This window comes from Hyperoodon ampullatus (assembly GCF_949752795.1).
Source record: "Hyperoodon ampullatus genome assembly, chromosome: 1".
NCBI classification, from domain to species: Eukaryota; Metazoa; Chordata; class Mammalia; order Artiodactyla; family Ziphiidae; genus Hyperoodon; species Hyperoodon ampullatus.
This window is the reverse complement of record NC_136914.1, coordinates 64,801,274-64,818,182: the sequence shown is the minus strand read 5'-3', so window position 1 is coordinate 64,818,182 and position 16,909 is coordinate 64,801,274. Positions and strand designations below refer to the sequence as shown.

Genomic DNA, 16,909 nt, shown 5'->3' with positions numbered 1-16,909 from the left:
ACACAAGTATAGCCTTGGTTAAGGGTCACTGATCCACATCAGATCTTTTGAACTGACCCCTTACACCATGGATCTAAGTATTTTTTCCAATGCGACTAGTTACAATAACAACAAAAATAGTATTAGCTTTTCTTTTTCCTTTACAACCTTCTCTTTGAGACTGAATACAGTAAGGTGGAGTGGGAGATTTTCCTCACTCTATTACTCTCATTCTAAAAAAAAATGCACCTACAGTTCAATTCACATATAACTCCGTGAATAAGTGAGTGAAAGAATGAATGTGTGTGAATGTGTGCATACACACATATACACACATGCATGTATATGTACATATATAAAATTTATTGGACGATTTTAAAGCATTAAAACCAGAAATCTAAAGAAAAAAGTCAAAAAACAAATGAGAATTTCCCAAACAATTCTTGGTTTACTAAAAATGTTAACTGAGAGAACTTTCTTGTACCTCCTGACCCTTCTAAGATATATCTTATAATAAGTTGCTGCCAGAAGATAAAATGTTTTAAATGACCCCTTCATAGCTGAAATCAAGCTGTTAAATTACTCAAAGTTGATAAGAGTAACGTTAAAGAAGAAAATTAAATTCTAAGTGATTAACTTAACAGGTTGATTTAGAAATTTTAACTATTCACTCGTTGGATATTAACCATATTTCTCCTAATAGAAATCATATTCAAATTGACAGTGTCACATTCCAAATAAAAATCTTCATGAGGAAAAAAGATTTAGTTCATTTCTTTTGAAGTAGGGATAGAGCTTTATTCTAAGATGGCTTAAAAATAGTCTAAGATTCCTACAATATTCTTCCCAGTAAAGAAGTACAGCTGAATTTCTGCTGTACTCTTGCTAACATGTATATGTATATGTATGTTTTTTTTAACATACAGTGTTCAATAACCTTCACTATTTCTTACAGCTTTGCCTTTATATAAAATGTATGCCCTCAACTACATTCCTTCGTGAGTCACCACAGATTTAAAAATCTGAACCCCAACAGAACCAGTTCCTCTCGAACCGTCATCCTTTCTCCCCAATCCTCCCAAACTTATTTTCCAGTAGTCCTACCTGCCTTACATTTCCTTCCTTCCTCCCTCCCTCCCTCCCACATTGATTCAGGTGGGGTGTTATTGAGAACTCACATCATAATGGAGAGAAAAGCTACACTACACATATGAAAAGATCATTCAAAACATTTACAAAACAATAATCAAGAACAAGAGCATACAGAATTCCAAGTGTAGAGGAAAAATGAGTTTAGTAAAATGGGTTAGATCAAAAAGACTCCCTAAGGAGAAGTGAGTTTGGATCAGGTATTTCAAAGCAGATGGTTCAGAAGTTGAGAGAAGAAAAAAAAGCATTTCTACCTGGAGCCCATCAAATCCCATTGTTGGTGGACACGGAGGCATAGCTTTATGGAACAAAGCCATACGCCTCATGGGATTTCCTCTTGGGATTGTATATAAGCTCTCTAAACCTTTGTGGGAAGTACCCTCTCTCTAAATAGTGACTCAGAAGCAGACAGGAAGATCTTACGACAAGGAGCAGGGGCCAGCAAAAAATAGCCCACGGGTCTAACCTGGCCTGCTGCATGTTTTTGTAAATAAAGTTTTATTGGAACATGGCATTGCCCATTCATTTACCAACTGTTCATTGCTACTTACGCACTATAATGGAAGAGTTGAATAGCTGCAACAGAGAACATATGACCTTCAAAGCATAAAATATTTAATATCCAGCCCTTTACAAAAAAGTTTGTCAATGCCTGGCCTATACCACACAACATCTATTCATGTTTCTTGACTCTTGTTACCCTCAATGAAGGGAGACCCTGGCTATAGGGTACCCAAGGGGGAAAGTTTAATACAGCATGAAGGGGTCACTGATACTTACCAGACATCTACTATGCACCCCAGAATATAATATTATCTCCCCAAAGATGTCATTTTTCCCTTCTCACACCATGCTCAAACCCCTAGATACTCACCTGTATCTCTTGTAGTCTTCCTCATCCTTTTCCAGGCTGACTAGCTCGTTGGGACATGCCACATTTCCCAGCAGGCTGAGGTACTCCAGAGCTGGTGTCACTTCTGCCAGGTGATCAAGCAGGCACTCCAAGTCAGTGATGTGACAAAGGTTAAGGATCTTGGTCCAGAAAGACAAAAGGCTTAGCAAGGAGCACAGACCACACCTGGCAGGCACAGCCTAGCAGCTGATTGAGTCCTGCCTGCTCCCAGGACAAGACGTGGGTGAGGGTTGAAATCAGCTTGCTGTGGGTGTCTGGCATGGCTAGTTTTTCCCTCCTACTGTTTGGGACACAGCCCAGCTTTTCTCTGGGCAGGTGAGGTTAAGTCCAGATCACTTAAGAAAGAATGCATGAGCTTAATTGCTTCACTGTACTTTTCTTTCCTACATAGTTCTATTTTTGTTTTAAATGATGAAGGGTAGATTCCACATAGTAAAATATTTTACAATATGCAGCTCCATAAAACTTTATTTTTTCTAGTAGTGAAAGCAAGAAATTACTTCCAAAGGCCTCATCAGAAATATATTCGTTCTCCTTTAGGGAGAAATTCATCATTAAAACGTGGGAATGGGGCTTCCCTGGTGGCGCAGTGGTTGAGAGTCCGCCTGCCGATGCAGGGGACACGGGTTCGTGCCCCGGTCTGGGAAGATCCCACATGCCACGGAGCGGCTCGGCCCGTGAGCCATGGCCGCTGAGCCTGCGCGTCCCGAGCCTGTGTTCCACAACGGGAGAGGCCACAAAGTGAGAGGCCCGCGTACCGCAAAAAAAACAAACAAAAAAAAAAACGTGGGAATGGTATGGACGCAAACAGGAATTAGCAGCATCCTTTACGATCTGACAGCCTCTTGTGGAGCTAAGCATTGCTCAGTGGCCTCACTGGTGGCAATGAGACACTGGATTGGGTGAAAAGGAGCACAAAGCTAGGAGGAGAAGACAAATGGTTAGGACAGTTTTAGTGAAGCCAGGGAGGTCAGAAAGCATTTCCTGAGAATCTGTTGTGAACTCAATATTCTATGAAGGACAGAATGAAAAAGAAAAGGTGGGGCATAGTGGTGAGAGTATTCCATGATCCATGCCCTCAGTGGGACCCACTGTTCGGTCAAGATAAACACTGAGACCCCAAACCAAATAAGGCAAGAGTCACAGATTCAGGGAATCACAGGCATTGGGAAGGACTAGTCCACACATCAGCTCCCAAGCCACATACAGAGAGCTGAGCCCTAGGCAAGCTGATTCAGCAGGTTGTGAACCGAGGCATGACTACCAGGGGCCTATCAATGAGAAGAGTTAGCCAGTGTCAGGAGAGAGAACGGGGTCCTTGCCAGCGAATGCATGCCAGCAGAGCATACAGGGGCTAAACACGTGATGGTGGATGCAGCACACAAGAGTCAAAGACTCAGGATGCCATTTCCAGGAGAAAATAAAAATGAAATAAAAGGGCTGCCCTTACTCTGTGACGGTGCTCTCTAACCACGGGATGTCATCCAATTTTCTCATACGTCAGCTTGTCAGTTGAACTCCAAATCCAACCAATGTCTAAATCCAGTCCCTAACATATCTGCCAAAGGGCCACCACAAGGAAGCTCATTCTACCTATAACAACCATAAGAAGAGAGTTTTTCTTTCCCCAGGGATTGAATCTTCCTCGAATTCCCACCCACTGTCTCCATTTAGCTACTTGGGAGTCACAAAGAATAAGTCATTCTTGTCTTCCATGTGATGGCCCTTCAGATGGTTGAAGCTCACATATTTTCCATCAACCTTATATTTTCCAAACTAAGTTCCTTCAAGCACTGTTCATACACAAGCTATGTCAACATCATATACAAGAACAAGCACCGGACCCTGGGAGGGAGCAAGACCAAGACAATGAAAAGGCAAGCTCACAAGCCAAAGAGGGGAAAACTAGTTAAAGAGGGTCCAAGCATCCTCATCCATTGTGGGTTTCCATTTGCCAACATCACGCCCCATTTCCTAAACAAAGACAGGACAATGGACAACAAAGTTATCAATCTTTCAAATCTTCAACCAATGACATTCAGGAATGACCACAAAGGATCACTGGAATGAGGATGATGGGAAAAGGAGCACATGGAAAAGATGAGAAAGGAGGTCCCACCGAGGAGGTAAGCTTGAAATACAGCAGGTTTAAGTGGCCAGGAGTCAAAACATTAATGTATTTCATCACCCAAGACAAAACACACTTACTACTTCTTAAAGTTCAGTCACCACACTCTTCAAGAAAATCATTTAAATAAAACAAATTAAAATGACAGTGAACAATTTCAGGGAAAACTTGCCTTTTCCAGCAGGTTCTATTTTTGGATCCTTCACAGTCATTACCAATACATTAAAAAAAGAAAGAAAAAAAAAAGGAATCTTGCCAGTACTCTACAAGTGCTGCCCTTTGACCCAGGCAGAGGCACCTCAGGGGCCCACGTGCTTTGGAGTGTCTTCCTCAAAAATTTTTCAGTCGTAGTTCAGTACCAGGACTGCCTAGGGGCCAACAGCATCATTCAGGTAGGATACCCCATGCCTTCACTTGGACCTGCATGGGCTTCAGCCACAGTCCTGGTTTCTCCCCTTCAAGGTTCTCTCCAATCCTCTGCCCCACACAGGGGACCCACTGGATGCTCCAAGGAGCACTAGGACTCACGCCCATCAGGTCGTCCAGAAGCCTCAAGCCAGGTGCTAGTTCTAGGGGGGCAGCCAGACAGCTGATCACTCTTGCTCGCTGGCACAGTATTTCTTTTGTGAGACTGCAAGAGAGTAGGCTACCAAAATGGCGCTGATGTGTTGACATGAGGTGGTTAGAAGTATTTATGTGGACAACGGCCCTAGAGAACCCAGGGGAAGCCCTTTCTGCTATGGATGGCAAAGTCCGGGCCAAACCTATTTCCCTCTTAGAGACAAATTCCTTAAAGCTTCACCTTTTCTTCATCTACTTCATGAAGGTGAAAATGTGAAGGAATGGAACTCAAAACTGGCAAGATCTTCAAGTTAGGGAAACACTGGGCAATGGAGTTGGCTTGAAGTCCCAGTCATGCCTCAACATTTGGTGACTAGTGATGGGAAGCCTTGCATTCTACCATCCAGGGAAGTAGGCCCAGTCTAATGTGAGTAAATCTTCGTACGTAAACGTGCCACAGAGCTAACAGAGCTTGTGCGTGAGGGCTGCACGCTTACATAGGCCCTTTCCAGGGTCCCGGGAAAGGCCCTGGTAATAAGAGTCACATGGTCACCTATTTTCATAAAACCTGCAAACGTAGGTTACTTGAACCACAATCAGTTAAGAGCATTGTCTTTCTCTGGTAGGACTTCTTCTGTCACACTTCTGCTTGAGTAGGATGACGCTGGAGTAGCTGGAGTAGCTGTAGTAGTAACTCTGGGGACCTAAGAGGAAATGGTGAAGGAGTGGCATTGAATTAGGATTCAGTGGGTCTGTTTCTGTGGCTTGTAGTCATTTCTGTGTCTGTTACTACAACAGCACCAGTAGGAATGGCTTGCAGTAATATTCCTACCACCCACCATGCTGACGCACACGTGGGGACCCACGTAAAAATGATGATAAAACAGCTAATGAACTTATCAATTCAGAGAATATTTAATATTAAGTTGCTGAGTATGTATACACACACGTACTCAAACACAACTAACTTGAAATGTCTTGAAATCTTTTAGCTCATAGATGAGAGAAATGTGTAAGTTTTCCCAAAATTTAGTAATTCTAAAACTTTTACCAATAATTCAGTGGTGAAATTACCAATAATGAATGGTGAAACTGAAAGAAACATCCCTAAATATTAAAAATAAAAATCAATTTTCAATTAGATGGAATTATCTACTCTCTATAGAAAATACTACAAAATTTAATTACATAATGAACTTATAAGGGAATTTGCAGAAAAGAAATAGAAAAAAGTTCTTAAAGATACGTTTAGTATAAAGATTGTTTTCTAAATATTTTAATGTGCAGTATCCGTCAACCTAAAAAATTTTTAATTTGCTTTGATGTATTTTTTATTCCAAATAAACATTCATCTTCATACCTAATTTTGCATTTGTAATTATAGTCTTTGCCTTTAAGAGGGGCTCCTCAAATTATGCAAGCTTCATACTCCACAAAATCTGGATCCACCCCTTAACAGGAGGCCATGGAGAGGCAGACTCATTCAAATATCTTGATCATGGGAAATTCTTGGGCAAAGGGTCTGCAGGCTTCAAGAAGCTTCAGCCACCCTATGCCAATGAATCCAAGAAGTGCTGGATTCCTCGGAGCCTCAGAGCCTGCCTCCTTTAGGATATTTTGTGAGGCAGAAGCAAGTCCTTCTTCCTAAGCCTTCCAACTACCCGCTAAATGATCATTTGGGCTGGGCCAAATCCAAACTGTGAGAAATCACTAGCACCTACTCCGTGGACACTCTGGACCAGAACATCATCATTATGTTGATACCACCATTGGAGGATGACATGTGAGAAGACGTTTTAATTGGTTTCCTCGTCTCCTGGGTCAATAAGGACAAGCACAGCCCTGTCTTGCCTGATCGTGAGCTCAGAGACAGAACTTGTCACATTCCTTTCTGTCAAGTTGCAGAGAAAGTTAACCAGAGGCAATCAGTGGAGGGAACTTGGTGTCCCTGGTTAACCAAGACTACCTCAGTGGAGCCACTACCAGGGATTCTCCGAAGGGTGGTTTCATTTTTTCTCCTTTTTAAAATGTGAAGCTATCTGGCACAGTTTCAACTCTCTCCAGCTGCATTCTCAGCATACACCTGGTTACCCTCATCAAGTCTTCTCCAGAGTACTTGCCGTTTAGATTTTTTTTCAGTGTTGTCTACATAAAGTTGCCACTACAGAGCCAAGCTGTCATGGCTAGGCTTGCCAACAGAGATTTTCTGCATAGGGCCCAAGATCAAAGCCACATCTTGCCTTGAAAGTTTGGAGCTCGAGGGAGGAGGGGAATCTCATGGTGTTACGTCCAGTTGCACAGGTCTGAAGCTGCTTCCCGGGTGAGAATGGGTACGTACCTCTCTCTGTGCTCAGCTCCAGGTCAAAGGGCAGCACTTATGACCACTGCGGGTATTTCAACCAGAACTTATCCTGATAGAAGATTTTCAAATGCTAAACAGTCTACACGGCATATTTGATTCACACCCACACGTGTCAGAAATATTATCACATCCAGATAACAATTAAGAAAACTATGGTCAGGACTTCCTGGTGACGCAGTGGTTACAAATCCGCCTGCCAATGCAGGGGACATGGGTTAGAGCCCTGGTTTGGGAAGATCCCACATGCCGCAGAGCAACTAAGCCCACGCGCCACAACTACTGAGCCTGCGCTGTAGAGCCCAAGAGCCACAACTACTGAGCCCACGTGCCACAACTACCAAAGCCCGCATGCCTAGAGCCTGTGCTTCGCCACAACAGAAGCCACTGCAGTGAGAAGCGTGCACACCGCAACGAAGAGTAACCCTCACTCACTGCAACTAGAGAAAGCCTGCGCACAGCAATGAAGACCCAATGCAGCCAAAAATAATAAATAAATTAATTTTTAAAAAAAGATACTTCTAAAAACAAAAAAGAAAACTATGGTCAAAGGTCTCACAGTCTCTAAATGGCCAAGTCTATATTCAAACCTAGGCCCTATAAAATGATACTTCTCGTCATTTCCTAACACAAAAAGGAGAATTTAAAACACTGAAAAATGAGGGGTCATATGCTTTTGTGGGATATCATAAGGTTCTGTCATCCAGCTGTGCTCTGTACCTCAGCTGCTTTCAATTTGGGCTTATTCATTTAAGGCATCGAGGCTTTGGCTAACAGTTAAGTGTTCAAAGAACTTGTAAAGTTTTGGGGTGTTTAAGTGATTTCATATATCTATATAAAATGCCATTACAATCTCTCAACAATACTTCCAAATGTGTAATACCCAGTTTACAGGTACAGACCCTTCCCCAAGACGACACGGTAAGTTGCTATGGGAACTCAAGTCTGGCCTTCTAACTCCACACACTGGTCTCCTTACCACAGCCCAGCTGTGTAACATATAGCACTATTCTTTCTTCCTGTTGGCACTATAATTCATACTGTCTCTTCATACATGTGCTTAAGCAAAGAGAAACAGAAAATAAAGAAATGAAGTGTGATTTAAAATGAAGTCAGCTTATCACCTTTCCCCTACCCACCCCCAAAAGGCAAGTGGGAGAGAATAATTTGATTGTGCAAAGGTTAACTATCTATATTTTCCTGACATTTCTGTTGTTCCCTTATTTAGGGTTGAGTATTCAGACATGATACGGCTGAGACTGTCCATACTCATGGGTGAGCAAGAAGAAGAGAGTGTGAGAATATGAGTGTTGAGGAGAGGAAGTCCACTCCATGGCCAGTGACCACAGGACTAGTCCAAACAAGCCAAAGAAAGAAGAGAGAGATAAGCTATAAATATGAGATGAAGAGGTAGACTAGGACAACCAAGCACTTAGGTCTACCAGAACAGGACTCCAAAGCTGAGGGCTGAACAGAAGTGGAACAAAGGGCTGGGAGATAAGGAGGAAGTGTGCAGCTGGGAAGGAGAATTGAGAAGAAATTTGCCAGATGCTTGATTTGGGCTCTGGAATCCCTCTCATATTTGTTCTACATTTGGCACGTGATTTGCTTTGGCCATGGGACAGCAACAACCATGATGCAAATAGGGCTTTAAAAGTACTTGTACAGGGCCTCCCTGGTGGCGCAGTGGTTGAGAGTCCACCTGCCGATGCAGGGGATACGGGTTCGTGCCCCGGTCTGGGAGGATCCCATATGCCGCGGAGCGGGTGGGCCCGTGAGCCATGGCTGCTGAGCCTGCGCATCCGGAGCCTGTGCTCCGCAACGGGAGAGGCCACAACAGTGAGAGGCCCGCGTACCACAAAAAAAAAAAAAAAAAAAAAAAAAAAAGTACTTGTACATCAAGCTTTGCTCTTGGAGCATCCCTCCCACATGGAAAGGCCTGTGCTAGCCTGTTGGAGACATGTAGTCCAGCCAACAACCAGTACCAACCTCCAGATATATAAGCAAGGCCATCTCAGATCATCCAGCCCCAGCCAAGCCTCCAAATAACTGTGATTGCATGAGTGACCCAAGCAAGACTAGCAGAAGAACCATCCCCAGCTGAGCCCTGCCCAAATAGCTGATGCACAGAATTGTAAACCAAAAATATTTGTTATTTTAAGCCACTAATTTTTGGGGTGGATTATTACGCAGCAAAGCTAACTGACAAAGCCCTAGTCTAAGGCATTTCATGGAGTAGCAATATGGAACCTCATAACTGTTGTAGAGCCTGGAGTACTTCCATAAGTAGGGAGGAGAGTCAGTTGGCTGAAAAGGTCAAGTCAAGAGTATAGGATAAGAGAATGGCATGTAGTGTTACTGCTGCTTTTACCTGCCTTTCATCCTACAACTTCTTGGTCAAGTGCATGGGGAAAGTAAACCAATCTTCATGATCACACTGGTAGATCAGGGGAGAAAGAAGTCATGCTGCATCATGAAAAAGCTAACTAGTTATCTTTTGTATCTACTGGCAATAAAGTACTTACTATAGTGTAGCGATATAAATGGCCAGCTCTACAGCTACACATTGCCTTCAGCTGCAGTCCCTTTCACACCACCATCATTGCTCCCTGAGCGTTACTGCTACAGATTGGAGAAAAGGACTGAACCAAGGAAAAACAAGAAGCCTGTTAATATCTGATGATAGCAACACTGAAAACAAAACTGTTATTCAGTCCACCTTATTCCTTTAAAAATGAGAAACAGGGCTTCCCTGGTGGCGCACTGGTTGAGAGTCCGCCTGCCGATGCAGGGGACACGGGTTCATGCCCCAGTCCGGGAAGACCCCACATGCTGCGGAGCGGCTAGGCCCGTGAGCCATGGCCACTGAGCCTGCGTGTCCGGAGCCTGTGCTCCGCAACGGGAGAGGCCACAACAGTGAGAGGCCCGCGTACTGAAAAAAAAAAACAAAAAAAGAGAAACATTCTGCACAGCAAAGGAATCCACCAACAAAACAAAAAGGTAACCCACTGAATGGGAGAAAATGATTGTAAATAATATTTCATAAGGGGCTAATATCTAAAATATACAAAGAACCCATACAACTCAATAGCAAAAGCAAAAAGAAAACCAATCCAATTACAAAATGGACAGAAGATCTGAATAGACATTTTTCCAAAGACATACAGATGGCCAACAGGTACATGAAAAGATGCTCAGTGTCGTTAATCATCAGAATCACCATGAGATTTCACCTCACACCTGTTAGAATGGCTACTATCAAAAAGACAAGAAATAATGAGTGTTGGTGAGGATGTGAAGAAAAGGGAACCCTTGTGCACAGTTGGTGGGAATGTAAAATTGGTGCAGCCACTATAGAAAACAGTATGACAGTTCCTCAAAAAATTAAGACTACCATATGATCCAGGATTCCACTCCTTGGTATTTATCCAAAGAAAACAAAAACACTAACTTGAAAAGATGTATGTACCCCCATGCTCGCTGCAGCATTATTTACAATAGTCAAGATATGGAAACAACCGAAGTTCTATTGAGGATGAATGGATAAAGAAACTGTGATACACACACACTCAAGGAAATATTATTCAGCCATAAAAAACAATGAAATCTTGCCATTTGTGACAACATGGATAGAGCTCAAGAGCATGATGCTAAGTGAGATAAGTCAGACAGAGAAAGACAAACACTGTATGATCTCTCTTATATGTGGAACCTAAAACAATAATAACGACATCAAGACCAAGCTCATAGACAGAGAGAACAGACTGGTGGTTGCCAGAAGAGGGAGGGGGTGATGGGAGTAGGAGAAATGGTAAACTGCTTTTTTGTTGCTATTGTTTTTGGTTTAAATAAATTGAAAAAGTTAATTAATTAATTCTAAAGTGGATCCCTGTGCATTTTCAGTATATTCTATGCCAGGTTATGAAAATGAATCCTCTAAAATGGGAGACAGTAATGCTTAGTAAGTTCACATGAAGCATGAATATTAGTAGAATCTAACCTAATTAGACTAACCAGGTAATCTGCCAGGCATCAATACTTACTCAGTATCTCTTCAATTGTCAGTGGTAATAGAAGAATGCAATACTATAATCTACGTATTTCAGATACACTGGTATCCAACAAATACTTTCCAATAATTGGTTATTACATAAATCAGTGGTTGATCAAAAAAAAGAAAAATCACCCACTGATTCATCTGCAGACTGGGATTGCATGAAATGACATTCTCTCACAGCTGGTATGCCCTTCTTTTAATTGTTTTGCTCAGGCTGGTGCTAAAAGGAGCTTGCATTTCTCAGTACGTACCAATTAATACTACAGAGAAGCGGCCAGGAAGTGTGCTGAGTGAGAACAGGAATTGAGTTTGGGATTAGCATTTGTACAGCATTTGCTGTACAGTCCTGTGACTTCATCTGTGGGCTGTTAGGGAAGCCTTTCTCACTGTACCATTTTTTATATTGCCTTCTTGACAATATCCCAGGGCAGCGGCAGCTGGTTTTATAGCTATGCAGAAACCTGCTTGCTTATGTCATCATTGTACTTTGATTCCAACATGCAAAAAAGTTTTTCACATATTCCTCTTTATGAGTTATTCTGTTTTGTTTTTGTTTTTTGCGGTACGCGGGCTTCTCACCGCTGTGGCCTCTCCCGTTGCGGAGCACAGGCTCCGGACGCGCAGGCTCAGCGGCCATGACTCACGGGCCCAGCCGCTCCGCGGCATGTGGGACCCTCCCAGACCGGGGCACGAACCCGCGTCCCCTGCATCAGCAGGCGGACTCGCAACCACTGCGCCACCAGGGAAGCCCCCTATGAGTTATTCTGATAGGCAGGTGAAAGCTGTAACATCACACACACACAACAATGCAAAACAGAGGCTCTGAGAAGATTACTTGACCATGGCCACACAGCTAAACATGATTAAGCTGACTCGTGAACCCAAGTCCAACAACTCCAATACTCTACAGTGACATGGGACACAGGATATGAGCATTGGGGTCCATAGGAGGAACCATATCATCCAAATTCTAGTCTAATTATCCTTTTATTCTTATTTGAGAATACCATCCAGCTGATCATCCCAGACAGCTAAGGAACCCATAAGACACACTGACTGTAATAACTTTTCAAGCAACAACTAGGAAACTTGGTTGACCAAAGGATAGGAGAAGAAAAAAAAAATCCATCAACATTTCATTATGATAAAGACCGATATTTACTTGTAGGCCTTCTCCTTCTTCTAAGGAAGTGCCTATTATTAATGGACACAAATAGCATATTTTACTGAATAAGGAAAATATTAACTTATGACTTACCATATAAACAGTGGCTAAAAATAATTGTGCAAATCAGTCTTAAAGCTGACATAAACATATACGTTAATCTTAACATATTTATTTGGCTTTATTTCATACTCTATGGGAAAATGCCCCCATCCCATTTCTATTTCTAACTTACCACGTGAACAAGAACAAGTGATTAAAACCACACCAGGTCTCAAACGCTCCATCAATAAAACAAGGTGATTGGACTTCAAGTCTGAAGTAACATGGTAAAATGGAAAGAACTCTGGATCTGGCCACAGTTGAGACTGAATACGGGGCCTAGCATCTTGTTAAATGTCTGGCTGTGGGCCTATATTTCACCTCTTTCCTCATCTAGGTAAATGGACAAACCACACCCTTCTCAAAGGGTTTGGAAAGAATGAAAAATCATACACTTAAAGTTACTTAGCATAGTGTCTGATCCACAGGAGTGCTCAATAAAGAACAGCTGATGATAATGATTTCTTCATCCCATAATCATTTACTGAACCTCAAGTCTGCGCCAGACATTATTCTAGGTGTGAAGATACAGGAGTTAACAAAACTGACAAAACTCCCCTCCTAAGCGAGCTGGCACTGTGCAGGCATGGAGGTCCACGACTCTAACCTGGAGGAGGTGTGTGGCTTACACTGAATAAAGGTTCTGATTCCTTTCTTAGCCTCACTACAGAATCCAGAGTAACTAGTCCCTTTGAGTCTCATCCCAGGCTGCTAGATCCTCACCCGCTTAAGGAGAAACCACACACTAGAATGGCTCTCCTCGGCCCTCCTCAACATCCTAGTACCATAAACACCCCGGAGGGCAGAGCTGGGCCAGGGCTTCCCACTTATCCTCCACCTGAGCCCCTTCCCCCTTCTCTTTGGCCAAAAGCATTCCCCAAGCCTGAGCCAAAGCCTTCCAGAAACCTCCCTGAAGGCCAAGGTTGCTTGGAGGTACTACCGCCTGCTTCCCACCAGAGGTCGCCCTCCCACACAAGCCTAAGCAAACAGAACCCGGCTTTGCCTTCTCGGCAGCAGTGACATTATTTTCTTTCTCTATTTTTATCTATTAAAAAGATTTCTTTACAGCCATAACTTAGACCTCTACACTAAAATGGACCAACAGGAAGATATAATGGTGCATTTCATTTATGAATGACCTGTAATAAATTACTCCGAAGTGTCCCAACTGCCAGGAGACAGAACGCTTTGTCTGCCCACGGACTGTATTTCACCTGCTTTAATTTAGCTGACACATAAAACTCATTTGACATTTCACAGGTATTTGTGGGGGGTGGGGGGGTGGGGTGGCCTGAGGGAGGGGGCCACTGCAGGGCCGGGCGGGGAGTGTGGGTGGCGGCAGAGCCAAGGATATTTGGTTCTTGTTGAGGGTTAAGGTGTGGAGCCTGGGTAACCCTGGCAACACGAGGTCATCCCCCAGCAGATTGTTGTCCAAGATGAGTTCCTCCAGGCTCCCGAACGCGCTCAGTCCTTCCAGTGACCTGCAATGACAAAGGCAACAGGAAAAATGATCCTGCACTAAATCAGGGAGGCCATTATGAGCCGAAATAAATATTTTAACCTTCCCTTTCAGGACTGGGAATAGTTTGGGCTTGGTGCCTGTCAGCAAAGTGAATGACAAGAATTAGTAGCGGGAGCCGGGGCGGGGGCGGCGGGGGAGAAGGGGCCGCTGGCACTCACCGCATCCTTCACGCATTGCCAACATGAAGGATGAGGGTCACTTAGTGAGTAGCCAGGATCCAAAACAAAGGGCTTCAGATACGGCCTGCAGGATAAATTTGTCAATGTCTTGTGCCTTCAGGCACCCAGCCTCAGCTGACCCTAACCTCCATTCCCAAGATAAATAACTCTGTCACAGTTCACCTTCATTCCCTGGACACAAATTTAAGTTGTCATCCATCATTCCTGCCCAGAAATATCATACCCCTCTTACAATAATAAATATAACTTCAAGTATCATTTCTTAGCGGTTCTCCTCTACACAGTCCCAGGAAAAGGCAAGGAAGGCTTCCTTTCTCTGCGTTCACCGCCTTTGACTTTTTCTCCCCTCTGCTTTTTTTCCTTACTAATCACTTAATTTGCTTCTGCCCAGTGTCCCTGTGGCTGCCTCAAAAGGCAAGATATCTGCGGAAGCACGGAATCACTCCAGTCTGAGTGGCTGTTTCTTTTTCTTTCATGATTTCTTTTTGTTTTTGTTTTTGTTTGGCGGGGGGAGGTGAGGTAAGGAAGGGGTTCAGGGAATTTCTGCCTCTAGGCTCCTGACTTGACGTTTACTGTTTTAATTTATGGAAAGTGGATTTCTCACTTCATTTTTTTTTGAAAAAAGTGCCGAATGCAGCAATGGAGATGTCGGGGCAGTAAAGAAACAGGCATCGGAAAGAATTAAGTACCTGGCTCAGAGAAAAAAAAAAGTATCGGGGGAAAACAGCCCTGTTAATAGACGTAGCTGAAAGTTAACTCTTAAGGTTAGGGGCACAGGGCTGCTGGGGGTGCAGGCAGCGAGGGGCAGCTGTGCGCATGTGCCTGCCCGGTGCACGCAGATGGTAATTACAGAAAGCAGCCCGGTGGAGGGACTCACACGGCCACATGCTCCCAGCTCGTTCACCTGCCAGACCCAAGAGCTGTGCTGAGCTTGCACAGGCTGACAGCTGAGCTACGACGTTGACCAGAGGGTGGACTCACACAGGGGTGCCTGGCTGTTCTATAAAATGCAACGAATTGGGGAGATGTTGTCTAAGCTATTTATGCATTTACTGATGGCCCTTCCATCACAGACCCTCCTGCTTGCGTGTGCAATGCTGGTACATGTGATGTGACTGTTCAGTGCCTGTATGTGTGGCGTGGGTGTGAACTTGAGCACCAGACCTTTCTGAATACATCCATCTCTCCCTTGTGGGACCTGTGTCAATAGGACTCCAAAATCAAGAGGAGGTGAGAAAGATGCCTGGTGAAGAAGCAATTCAACCCCCAGACTCCACTGGGCCCAGAACTCCACCAGCAGCCCCACTCCTGCCCCAAACCTCCAGGTGGTCCCAGCCACGGCCCAGCACCCAGGCCACGTCTAATCCCGTAACTGACACTACCTGCGCCATAGCAGGGGGCAATACCGCATACACTTGGGGTCAAGGGTCAACAGGGTCACCAAGTTCCATTTCCTCCTCCTCCTCTCTCTCCTTCCTCATGTTTCAGGAAGGCAAAACAAAATTTATACACATACAGTCAGGAAGGCCTGGGGTTTTAGTTCTGTGCCATCATTTACTTGCAGCCTGAATTTGGGCATCTCAACAACCCCCTTGAGTTCCCTTTTTCTATGCTGTCCCAGCTCACAGGATCTTACAGGGAATACGTGGGAGAGGACTAACAATCTATTAGCAAATACTGGTTTCTTTCTTCTCCTTCCTCATTGATTTTTCTGGAAGCCCTGACCTTTGGTCAGGGGTGTGGGGGGTGGTTCAGGATGCAGGGGGTGGGCAGAGGAGGAGATGTGCAAAGGTGTGTAGTAAGTGTGGCTTCTGCACGGAAACTTCAAGCTTTCTTGAAGTCCCTTCCACCTTGGGGGTTACTGAGTGCTGATCCCAAAGTGTCAGGACTAGCCCCCGTTTACCTCAAGGGGAGTCGTGGCCACCTCCCCATCAGGGCACCTAATGGATGGCTAATCAGTCCTTTGTGCACAAACATCAGCTGGGCTCTGGTCAAAGGTGGCATCCAAATACACGTTGTCCCAGAGTTATGTTATCCAAATATAATACTTTTATCATGAGAATCAGCAAAGGGTTGGCAACTGGCAAGCAGAAGAAAGCTCCCTTCCAAGAGTGCTTCAGGGGAGGCATAAGACAAAATGACACCACATGGTGAGGACAAAGCCGGGAACACTAGCAGGAGTGCCCCCAGAGATGCCTTTCCCTCCAGGGTGGGCTCTGGGGCAGAGCTCAAAACAGGAGGGAGACTTCAGAGAGCACTTGGGAAGCTCAGGCTCAAATCCCCAGTCACCTGTCTGGTTCGAGATCCTTTTTGCCATGTCATATTGTTAGCTGCTCAGTTAAAAGGCAGGTTATGGGGGGTGGGGGGTTGCTAATTAATAAATCCCTGTCTTCATGTCATCACTGGGGTGTGCACTTGGTGATTTAATCAGCTAAATTCAGAGCTGAGGGATTGGAGGGACAGGAGGCAGAGAGCGTAATGAAGGATAAAACTGGAGGGGACAGGATTTCTGGAGCTTGGCTGGCATGTGGAAGGCAATAAACAGATGCTTGGAAGGTGCTTTCAGTTTTTACTTTTAAAAAAAGTTTATTTTTGTGTTATTGCTATTGTTGTTGTTGCTGCTTTCCTAGAAGGAGACGGGGAAAGAAATTATGCGGGTCAATCTTTGAGCTCATACGCCTATATACAAGATGCCTGCAAAGAGATGTGTGCTATTAAATGACAAGGCAAAAAAGGCTGTAAGGGTCCACACAGATCTATGCTGTTCAAGGGACAGCTATGGTAGCTACAAGAAA

The 16,909-nt window shown here is 44.1% G+C and overlaps 1 protein-coding gene across 2 annotated transcripts in view; it reads right to left on the bottom strand.

The window, feature by feature from the left end:
- The window catches only part of LRMDA (leucine rich melanocyte differentiation associated), a gene marked incomplete at both ends in the record, with an annotated part of 1,106,223 nt that overhangs the window by 496,003 nt on the left and 593,311 nt on the right, over positions 1 to 16,909 (bottom strand). For both annotated transcript variants that reach the window (XM_079700945.1, XM_079700946.1), the window contains 2 exons: positions 2,003 to 2,142; positions 13,768 to 13,894. In XM_079700945.1, coding sequence (XP_079557071.1) covers positions 2,003 to 2,142; positions 13,768 to 13,894 — 267 coding nt within the window. The remainder of the gene's footprint in view (positions 1 to 2,002; positions 2,143 to 13,767; positions 13,895 to 16,909) is intronic.